This window comes from Hyperoodon ampullatus (genome assembly GCF_949752795.1).
Source record: "Hyperoodon ampullatus genome assembly, chromosome: 5".
Taxonomy (NCBI): Eukaryota; Metazoa; Chordata; class Mammalia; order Artiodactyla; family Ziphiidae; genus Hyperoodon; species Hyperoodon ampullatus.
The window spans coordinates 138,351,849-138,364,172 of NC_136918.1; the positions used below are offsets into that span (position 1 = coordinate 138,351,849).

General features: G+C 37.3%; 1 protein-coding gene across 1 annotated transcript in view; it reads left to right on the forward strand.

Annotated features, from left to right (window-relative positions):
- TTC3 (tetratricopeptide repeat domain 3) overlaps nt 1-12,324 on the forward strand; it is a gene marked incomplete at its 5' end in the record, with an annotated part of 140,575 nt that overhangs the window by 52,829 nt on the left and 75,422 nt on the right. The window contains 2 exons of the mRNA XM_079704134.1: nt 10,805-10,939; nt 11,590-11,670. Of these exons, the coding sequence (XP_079560260.1) occupies nt 10,805-10,939; nt 11,590-11,670 (216 nt within the window). The remainder of the gene's footprint in view (nt 1-10,804; nt 10,940-11,589; nt 11,671-12,324) is intronic.

Genomic DNA, 12,324 nt, shown 5'->3' on the forward strand with positions numbered 1-12,324 from the left:
TCAACAGAAAATGCGTAATCTTCCATCAAGATAACTCAAGACCGCATGTTTCTTTGATGACCAGGCAAAAACTGTTAGAGCTTGGCTGGGAAGTTTTTTTTTTTTTTTTTTTTATTGAACACTTTTTTTTTATTAGTTTCTGCTTTATAACAAAGTGAATCAGTCATACATATACATCTGTTCCCACATCCCTTCCCTCATGCATCTCCCTCCCTCCCACCCTCGGCTGGGAAGTTTTGATTCATCTGCCATATTCACCAGACATTGCACTTTTGGATTTGCATTTACTTTGGTCTTTACAAAATTCTCTTAATGGAAAAAATTTCAATTCCCTGGAAGACTGTAAAAGGCACCTGGAATAGTTCTTTGCTCAAAAAGATAAAAAGTTTTGGGAAGATGGAATTATGAAGTTGCCTGAAAAATGGCAGAAGGTAGTGGAACAAAACGGTGAATATGTTGTTCAATAAAGTTCGTGGTGAAAATGAAAAATGTCTTTTATTTTTACTTAAAAACTGAAGGAAATTTTCTGCCAACCCAATATACCATTCTGAGGAGTGATTTTGATGATGGGGGAAGCTATTCATGTAAGGGGCAAAGGGGTATATGGAAATCTCTGAACTTCCCTCTCAATAAAAAAATGCAAGGGGTACGACTTTGATATTACTTTGAAGCAAGTAATATTACTTTGAATCAAGCTAAATGTATGTATTAAAGGAATAAAGACTTTTAGATTAGTGATGCATTCATTCCAAGAGCAAGGAAAAAAACCCAAAGAAAGTAGACGGAAATAACAATGTAGAAAATAGTGAAGGAGATTGGTTCAAGATAGCGGAGTAGAAGGACGTGCTCTCACTCCTTCTTGTGAGAACACCGGAATCACAACTAATTGCTGAACAATCATCGATGGGAAGACACTGGAACTCACCAAAAAAGATACCCCACATCCAAAGACAAAGGAGAAGCCACAGTGAGATGGTAGGAAGGGTGCAATCACAATAAAATCAAGTCCCATAACTGCTGGGTGGGTGACTCACAGACTGGAGAGCACGTATACCACAGAAGTCCACCCACTGGAGTGAAGGTTCTGAGCCCCACGTCAGGATTCCGAACCTGGGGGTCTGGCAACAGGAGGAGGAATTCCTAGAGAATCACACTTTGAGGCTGGCAGGATTTGATTACAGGACTTTGATAGGACTTGGGGAAACAAACTCCACTCTTGGAGGGCACACACAAAGTAGTGTGCTCACTGGGACCCGGGGGAAGGAGGAGTGACCCCATAGGAGACTGAACCAGACCTACCTGCTGGTGTTGGAGGGTCTCCTGCAGAGGTGGGGGGTGGCTGTGGCTCACCGTGGGGACAAGGACACTGGCAGCAGAAGTTCTGGGAAGTACTCCTTGGCATGAGCCCTTCCAGAGTCCTCCATTAGCCCCACCAAAGAGCCCTGGTAGGCTCCAGTGTTGGGTCACCTCAGGCCAAACAACCAACAGGGAGGGAACCCAGCCCCACCCATCAGCAGACAAGTGGATTAAAGTTTTACTGAGCTCTGCCCACCAGAGCAAAACCCAGCTCTACCCACCACCAGTCCCTCCCATCAGGAAGCTTGCACAAGCCTCTTAGATAGCCTCATCCAAGAGAGGGCAGACAGCAGAAGCAAGAACTACAATCCTGCAGCCTGTGGAATAAAAACCACATTCACAGAAAGACAGACAAGATGAAAAGGCAGAGGGCTATGTACCAGATGAAGGAACAAGATAAAACCCCAGAAAAAACAACTAAATGAAGTGGAGGTAGGCAACCTTCCAGAAAAAGAATTCAGAATAATGATAGTGAAAATGATCCAGACCTCAGAAAAAGAATGGAGGCAAAGATCAAGAAGATGCAAGAAATGTTTAACAAAGACTAAGAAGAAGAATTAAAGATAAAAACAGATAAACAATACAATAACTGAAATGAAAACTACACTAGAAGGAATCAGTAGCAGAATAACTGAGGCAGAAGAACAGATAAGTTACCTGGAAGACAGAATGATGTAATTCACTGCTGTGGAACAGAATAAAGAAAAAAGAATGAAAAAAAATGAAGACAGCCTAAGAGACCTCTGGGACAACATTAAGCGCAACAACATTCGCATTATAGGGGTCCCAGAAGAAGAAGAGAGAGAGAAAGGACACAAGAAAATATTTGAAGAGATTATAGTTGAAAACTTCCCTAACATGGGAAAGGAAATAGCCACCCAAGTCCAGGAAGTGCAGAGAGTCCCATACAGGTTCAAGCGAAGGAGAAACACGCCGAGACACATAGTAATCAAATTGACAAAAATTAAAGACAAAAATAATTGAAAGCAGCAAGGGGAAAATGACAAATAACATACGAGGGAACTCCCATAAGGTTAACAGCTGATTTCTGAGTAGAAATTCTACAAGCCAGAAGGGAGTGGCATGACACATTTAAAGTGATGAAAGGGAAGAACCTACAACCAAGATTACTCTACCCTGCAAGGATCTCATTCAGATTAGCTAGAGAAATCAAAAGCTTTACAGACAAGCAAAAGCTGAGAGAATTCAGCACCACCAAACCAGCTCTACAACAAATGCTAAATGAATTTCTCTAAGTGGGAAACACAAGAGAAGAAAAGGACCTACAAGAACAAACCCAAAGCAATTAAGAAAATGGTAATAGGAACATACATATCGAAAATTACCTTAAATGTGAATGGATTAAATACTCCAACCAAAAGACAGAGGCTTGCTGAATGGATACAAAAACAAGACCCATATATATGCTGTCTACAGGAGACCCACTTCAGACCTAGGGACACATACAGACTGAAAGTGAGGGGATGGAAAAAGATATTCCATGCATATGGAAATCAAAAGAAAGCTAGAGTAGCAATACTCATATCAGATAAAATAGACTTTAAAATAAAGAATGTTACAAGAGACAAGGAAGGGCACTACATAATGATCAAGGGATTGATCCAAGAAGAAGATATAACAATTATAAATATATATGCACCCAACATAGGAGCCCCTCAATACATGAGGCAACTGCTAACAGCTATAAAAGAGGAAATCGACAGTAAAACAATAATAATGGGGGACTTTAACACCTCACTTACACCAATGGACAGATCATCGAAACAGAAAATTAATAAGGAAACAAGAGCTTTAACTGACACAATAGACCAGAGAGACTTAATTGATATTTATAGCACATTCCATCCAAAAACAACAGATTACACTTTCTTCTCAAGTGTGCATGGAACATTCTCCAGGATAGATCTTGGGTCACAAATCAAGCCTCATTAAATTTAAGAAAACTGAAATCATATCAAGCATCTTTTCTGACCACAACACTATGAGATTAGAAATCAATTACAGGGAGAAGTAAAAAACACAAGCACATGGAGGCTAAACACTATGTTACTGAATAACCAAGACATCACTGAAGAAACCAAAGAGGAAATCAAAAAATACCTAGAGGTAAATGACAATGAAAACATGATGATCCAAAACCTATGGGATGCAGCAAAAGCAGTTCTAAGAGGGAAGTTTATAACAATACAATCCTACCTTAAGAAACAGGAAGCATCTCAAATAAACAAACTAACCTTGCACCTAAAGCAATTAGAGAAAGAAGAACAAAAAAAACCCGAAGTTAGCAGAAGGAAAGAAATCATAAAGATCAGATCAGAAATAAATGAAAAAGAAATGAAGGAAGCGATAGCAAAGATCAGTAAAACTAAAAGCTGGTTCTTTGAGAAGATAAACAAAATTGATAAACCATTAGCCAGACTCATCAAGAAAAAAAGGGAGAAGACTCAAATCAATAGAATTAGAAATGAAAAAGGAGAAGTAACAACTGACACTGCAGAAATACAAAGGATCATGAGAGATTACTACAAGCAACTCTATGCCAATAAAATGGACAACCTGGAAGAAATGGACCAATATTTAGAAAGGTATCTCCTTCCAGCACTGAACCAGAAAGAAATAGAAAATATGGACAGACCAATCACAAGTAATGAAATTGAAACTGTGATTAAAAATTTTTCAACAAACAATAGTCCAGGACCAGATGGCTTCACAGGTGAATTCTATCAAACATTTAGAGAAGAGCTAACACCCATCCTTCTCAAACTCTTCCAAAAAATTGCAGAGGAAGGAACACTCCCAAACTCATCTATGAGGCCACCATCACTCTGATATGAAAACCAGACAAAGATACTACAAAAAAAGAAAATTACAGACCAGTATCACTGATGAATATAGATGCAAAAATCCTCAACAAAATACTAGCAAATAGAATCCAACAACACATTAAAAGGATCATACACCATGATCAAGTGGAATTTATCTCAGGGATGCAAGGATTCTTCAATATATGCAAATCAATCAATGTGATACACCGTATTAACAAGTTGAAGAAGAAAAACCATATGGTCATCTCAGCATATTCAGAGAAAGCTTATGACAAAATTCAACACACATTTATGATAAAACCTCTTTAGAAAGTGGGCATAGAGGGAACCTACCTCAACATAATAAAGGCCATAGACGACAAACCCACAGCAAACACCATTCTCAATGGGGAAAAACTGAAAGCCTTTCCTCTAAGATCAGGAGCAAGATAAGGATGTCCTCTCTTGCCACTGTTATTCAACATAGTTTTGGAAGTCCTAGCCATTGCAATCAGGGAAGAAAAAGAAATAAAAGGAATACAAATTGGAAAAGAAGAAGTAAAACTGTTACTGTTTGCAGCTGGCATGATACCCAACTTAGAGAATACTAAAGATGCCACCAGAAAACTACTAGAGCTAATCAATGAATTTGGTAAAGTTGCAGGATACAAAATTAATGCACAGAAATCTCTTGCATTCCTATACACTAATGATGAAAAATCTGAAAGAGAAATTAAGGAAACACTCCCATTTACCATTGCAACAAAAAGAATAAAATACCTATGAATAAATCTACCTGGGGAGACAAATGACATGTATGCAGAAAGCTATAAGACGCTGATGAAAGAAATTAAATATGGTACAAACAGATGGAGAGATATACCATGTTCTTGGATTGGAAGAATCAATATTATGAAAATGACTGCACTACCCAAAGCAATCTGCAGATTCAATGCAATCCCTATCAAATTACCAATGGCATTTTTTACAGAACTAGAACAAAAAATCTTAAAATTTGTATGGAGACACAAAAGACCCCGAATAGCCAAAGCATTCTTGAGGGCAAAAATCGGAGCCAGAGGAACCAGCCTCCCTGACTTTAGACCAAACTACAAAGCTACAGTAATCAAGACAATATTGTACTGGCACAAAAACAGAAATACAGATCAATGGAACAGGATAGAAATCCCAGAGATAAATCCATGCACCTATGCTCAACTAATCTGTGACAAAGGAGGCAAGGATATACAATGTAGAAAAGACAGTCTCTTCAGTAAGTGTTGCTGGAGAACTGGCCAGCTACATATAAAAGAATGAAATTAGAACACTCCCTAACACCATACAGAAATATAAACTCAAAATGGATTAGAGACCTACGTGTAAGACCGGATACTATAAAAGTCTTAGAGGAAAAAATAGGAAGAACACTCTATGACATAAATCACAGCAAGATCTTTTTTGATCCACCTCCTAGAGTAATGGAAATAAAAACAAAAATAAACTAATGGGACTTAATGAAACTTAAAAGTTTTTGCACAGCAAAGCAAAGTACAAATAAGACGAAAAGACAACCCTCAGAATGGGAGAAAACATTTACAAACGAATCAACAGCAAAGGATTAATCTCCAAAATATATAAACAGCTCGTGCAGCTCAATATTAAAAAAACAAACAACCCAATCCAAAAATGAGCAGAAGACCTGAATAGACATACAGATGGTCAAGAAGCACATGAAAAGCTGCTCAACATCACTAATTATTAGAGAAATGCAAATCAAAACTACCATGAAGTATTACCTCACACCAGTTAGAATGGACATCATCAGAAAAATCTAAAAACAGCACTTACAAACATCTAAAAACAACAAATGCTGGAGAGGGTGTGGAGAAGAGGGAACCCTCTTGCACCGTTGGTGGGAATGAAAATTGGTACAGCCACTATGGAGAACAGTATGGTGGTTCGTTAAAAAACTAAAAATAGAATTACATATGACCCAGCAATCCCACTACTGGGCATATACCCAGAGAAAACCATAATTCAAAAAGACACATGCACCCCAGTGTTCATTGCAGCTCTATTTACAATAGCCAGGACATGGAAGCAACCTAAATGCCCGTGGTCAGATGAATGGACAAAGAAGATGTTGTACACACATACAGTGGAATATTACTCAGCCATGAAAAGGAACGAAATTGGGTCATTTGTAGAGACGTGGATGGATCTAGAGACTGTCATACAGCATGGACATATATACACTACCAAATGTAAGGTAGATAGCTAGTGGGAAGCAGCCGCATAGCACAGGGAGATCAGCTTGGTGCTTTGTGACCACCTGGAGGAGTGGGATAGGGAGGGCGGGAGGGAGACGCAAAAGGGAGGGGATATGGGAACATATGTATATGTATAACTGATTAAATTTGCTAAATAAAAAAAAAAAGTAACACAACATTGTAAATCAACTAGACTTCAGTTAAAAAAAACAAACCCAAGAAGAGATGCCACTTCCCACCAATAAAAAAAAAAAAAAAAACTACAATGAGATATCATCTCACACCAGTCAGAATGGCCATCATCAAGAAATCTAGAAACAATAAATGCTGGAGAGGGTGTGGAGAAATGGGAACACTCTTGCACTGCTGGTGGGAATGTGAATTGGTACAGCCACTGTGGAGAACGGTATGGAGGTTCCTTAAAAAACTGCAAATAGCACTACCATATGACCCAGCAATCCCACTACTAGGCATGTACCCTGAGAAAACCATAATTCAAAAAGAGACATGTACCAAAATGTTCATTGCAGCTCTATTCACAATAGCCCGGAGATGGAAACAACCTCAGTGTCCATCATCAGATGAATGGATAAAGAAGATGTGGCACATATATACAATGGAATATTACTCAGCCATAAAAAGAAATGAAACTGAGCTATTTGTAATGAGGTGGATAGACCTAGAGTCTGTCATACAGAGTGAAGTAACTCAGAAAGAGAAAGACAAATCCCGTATGCTAACATATATATATGGAATTTAAGAAGAAAAAAAAATGTCATGAAGAACCTAGGGGTAAAACAGGAATAAAGACACAGACCTACTTGAGAATGGACTTGAGGATATGGGGAGGGGGAAGGGTAAGCTGTGACAAAGCGAAAGAGAGGCATGGACATATATACACTACCAAACGTAAGGTAGATAGCTAGTGGGAAGCAGCCGCATAGCACAGGGAGATCAGCTCGGTGCTTTGTGAGTTTTGTGACCGCCTGGAGGGATGGGATAGGAAGGGTGGGAGGGAGGGAGACGCAAGAGGGAAGGGATGGGGGAACAGATGTATATGTATGACTGATTCTCTTTGTTATAAAGCAGAAACTAATAAAAAAAAAAAAAAAAGATAACTTATAACCACAATGTCTGACACAAAGTTAGTGCCCAGAAAAGTTTAGTTGTTTTCCCAATCTCATTTGGATATTACATATAAAAAGTAGTCATAATAGTAGCTATCAATAATCCAGAAATCTTTTTTCTCTGAACTCAAAGTTTCCTGATTATAGATTATCTGTTGATGTTTTGTTCGGTTAAGTTAGCTGCCTAAAGCTTTTTTACTGTGGACTTTTTAAAAATCAGATTGTCACAACATTCAAGCAAATTTTTATCAAGCAAATTATAACTATAATTTACCTAATTTATTGAACAAAGCCAAGTTAGATATTAGTATAATGTTCCAATAAATATCAAAATGTATGTTGGAAACCAGGGCAGTTTTGTTAACCCTTCACCTAAATATATTTTGTTAACCCTTCACCTAAATATCTTCCATGATTTCTGGCAGAGACATCACGTCAGTTGAACACCTGTACTTATATTCAGAAACTCTCCAGAGCAGCCTCTTTATACAACTGTTTTATGTTCAACCACATGACACAGAATAGCTAACTGTTTTGAAATAAACTACATCACAGTTAAAAAAAAAAAAAAAAGAGACTGTCATACAGAGTGAAGTAAGTCAGAAAGAGAAAAACAAATATCATATATTAATGCATATTTGTGGAACCTAGAAAAATGGTACAGATGAACTGGTTTGCAGGGCAGAAACTGAGACACAGATGTAGAGAACAAACATATGTATACCAAGGGGGAAAGTGGCGGGAAGGGGGGTGGTGTGATGAATTGGGAGATTGGGATTGACATATATACGCTAATATGTGTAAAATGGATAACTGATTAGAACCTGCTGTATAAAAAAAAAAATAAAATTCCAAAAAAAGAGAAAAGAATGAAAATGGAAAAACTTGTAAAGAAGGATCCACAAAGCTATAAGTTGATTCTTTACAATATACATAAAATTTACATATCCGTATGGAAACTGATTAAGAAAGGAAGAAAAGAAGACACAATAAGACAATTTCAAGAATGAAAAAGGAGACTTCCCTGGTGGTCCAGTCACAAAGTCTCTGGGCTCCCAACGCCGGGGGCCCAGTTTCAGTCCCTGGTTGGGGAACTAGATCCCACATACCACAACTAAAGTTCCTGCATGCCGCAACTAAGACCCAGTGCAGCCAAATAAATAAATATTTTTTAAAAAAGAATGAAAAAGGATACATTACTACAGACCCTTCAGTATTACAAATACTATATCAAAATACTATTATGAACAACATTATACCAGGAAATTTGAAAATGTACGTAGGTGAAATGAACAAATTCCTAGAACAATCCAGCTTATACAAACTAACTCAAGAAGAAATAGAAACCTGTACAGAGTCCAGAATTTATAGAACCATGGCTAATCACTCTTCCAGTCATTGCATACCTGTAGACTATGTATTATCAGTGAAAGATTGTTTCTTTTGGTTAAATGTGATTCATGTGAGTCTGCTTTGACACTTCAATGCTTTATGTAAATATAGTTCTATTTCTTCTAAAATAAAATGTTGGATTTAAATTTCAGCCCCCCAAAATGTATATTAACATGGAACACAACACTCATTTTAATATCTGGGTCATTTTAAAATTCTGTTAACTATGTTAGGTATATATGACAGATAGCTTTTTAAGGACTATTGGAATGAAGCATGTTAAGCATTTTTAATCAGTTTCCTAATTGGTTTCAACAGCTTTCTAATTAGTTGCATCAGAGAATTTTTAGAATTTCTAACAGTTGATGATTTTTAAATTGTCATTTTATATTGATTTTACTGATTCTAAAAACTGTGATGGACTTAAATTGTAACGATAGCCTGTAAAGACAAAAGAGTATTTAAATAAAAATGATGGTTATTTTTGAGCCTTGATTTGTTCATTTAACACACTTTTCTTTAGGCCCCTGCTTATGCTAAAGACTGGCATTGCCATTCAGCCCGCTCTCATGGAGCTTTCAGTACAGACCATTTATTTGTACTGTTTTGAGAGAAATAATTTCCAATGGAAACATGAGGCAAATGGATTTGTTTTCTAGAATGAAAGAGAATGGAATCAGTTCATCCAAGGCTGAATAATAAATAATAAACTAGTGTGTGTGGGGATAGCACGTCATCTTCTATAACTGTTAAAATTCTTATCTTAACATTAATATGGTGATCGTTGAGCTTTTTAAATACTGTATAGCAAATACCAAGTTTACTTGAGAGCTGCTCTTTTCCATGTGTTTTCTGGGGGGAACGTTCTCCTAAACTTTGATGCATTGGACGAAAAGCACTAGGCAGCCTTTGTTTCTGTGTGACCAGACTGCTTTTCCCTCTGTGTTTTGTGCAGTGGGGTCTCCTTTTGGATCCTTATCATTAGGAACAGTGGGGAATGTCACGCACATCTTTGCATTTTCCGCTCCCTTGAACGGTGTACACATGTATGGCAAGGTGTGGGAGATCTAGCTTAGCGCCTCCAGGCTTGCCTCTCCAGTCTTTATGGAACTTTTGTGGCCTATAGCTATTGCCATGTAACTAAAATCTGAATACAAATTATAATGTATGTGTTCATGTACATTCAAATTATAAAGTGTTTTTCTCGCTTTGTTCCAGGGTACATTATAGCAGTTTTTTTCCTTATTCTCGTCTCTTTGCATTTAACCTAGTAATATCTCTCCTGATAATATTATCTAGTTATATTCAGGTACACGTTAGGCAGGAGTGGAGCTACAGGTTGAAATAACCATTTCTTGCTGAGAATTTAGGTTTGTTCCAGGGCATGAGGGCAGTTGTTAAAATCCGGTAGCGACCCGGAAATTGATTGCTTGTTCTTACTTGTCTAATTGTTCTAGTCTCGGCCAAACAATTTACTTATTTAAATGATGGCTGATGTTCTCCATTTGAGCTGTTAAAATGTCCAAATACTGTCTGGTTAGCCTGGAAAAGTGAGCACAGCTTAGCACCACATAGCGTAAAGTGAACCACGCTTCTTTGTCACGCGCAGCACTAGCAGTGTTGGGATTAAGATGGTGAAGCAGTGCCTTTTAATTTCCACTTTAGTGGTGCTGTGCTGAGGAAGGAGTCTAATGCATAAAGGGTAGCTTTGGGTATTTACATGTTTTATGATCAGTTATAAAGTATAACTGCCCAATCATGAACATTGGCATCTTAAGTTTTAGACTAAGCATGTGTAGCTCTGGTTTACTGAAAAAGAATTTCTTTTTTGCAGGATTTTGCTAATATAATGAAAATGCTGAGAAGCTTAATCCAGGATGGTTACACGGCTTTGCTGGAGCAGCGCTGCCGCAGTGCTGCTCAGGCCTTCACAGAGTTGCTCAATGGTTTAGATCCTCAAAAAATAAAGGTGAGATTGCCTCCTGGGAACTTGTTTACCGATGCTAATGCGTTTCAGAGGAATGTAGAAGGGAACCAACACTTTGACTTCATTGTACTCATGTATCGTCTTGCTGAGATCAGCTGAATTTACTCCAGGTTGTGAGAAGCAGATAATGCTCTGATTCAGCCTTTATGGTTGCAGTCGGTCGAGAAGCCAGGTTTAGACTCTCTCCTTGCACTGTAGTTGGTGTTCATTAGAACTCTTGGCTTTTTATCTTATTAGAGCACTAAGTCAAGGATTTGGACTCACTTTAGTCACATCTTTTCATCCACAAACAAAGTATTAGCTGGGTAAATATGCAAGGTTGTAAGAGAGCAAATAACTTAGTCTGTTACTCATCCCATTGATATGCAAAAGAATATGACATCAGTTATTCTATCTGTTATGAACCATGCCTTCAAGGAACTCTGAGACAGTGATTCTGTGTTTTAGGTACTTGATAGCAAGATAACTGCATATCTTTGCAAAATGTATTTTCTAATTCTGTTTGGTCTTTGTCCCACAGTGATTAGTAAGATATTTTTATACTTATTTTACTGTTGTGGCTAACAAGTTAGTATGATGCAAATTGGGCAGAATTATGTTCAGATGTTTAACTGGAGCATTTTTATTGACAGCAACTGAACCTGGCCATGATTAACTACGTCTTAGTAGTCTATGGACTTGCCATTTCACTCCTTGGAATAGGACAGCCTGAGGTAAGATTTGTAACAGAGATAATAAACAATTAAAATATGTCATTAATTTTAGAAGGTATGTTAAAATAGTTTTTCCATTTTGGCTTATTTCCTTCTGGGTACTTTTTTTTTGCTTTTCCAGTTTTATTGAGATATAATGGACATACAGCACAGTATAAGTTTAAGGTGTACAGCATAATGATTTGACTTATGTATATCATTAAATGATTATCACAGGAGTTTAATGAGCACTGTCTGTGTACTTTCTTGAAAATTTTTTCTGAAATACCTAAATTTAATTTAGTTTGTGATTTTTTTTGAAAAGAAAATTTAGTTTGTGTTTCCGTTAGAAAAAAGTTATGCCAGACCACCAGTGGGAATCTACGTTTTATTTGTATAAAAAGTAAAGGACCTGATATATCATGAAAAGTTTTGGAAACATGTTGAGGTAAAAAGGCAAGTTGGAGAATGTAGTAAACATCGTGACACCACTTATGTGCAATTTGGAAAACTTACAGGACAATAGTATATATTGTTTATGGCTATCTGTGAATCTTGCAAAAGTAAAAAAAAACATGGACTAGCCCTACATCAAACTTAATATAATGGTTGCATTTAGTGATAGAAGAAAGGAATGGGACTTGGAAGGTTAAAAAAGGAGAGTTCAACTTTGTG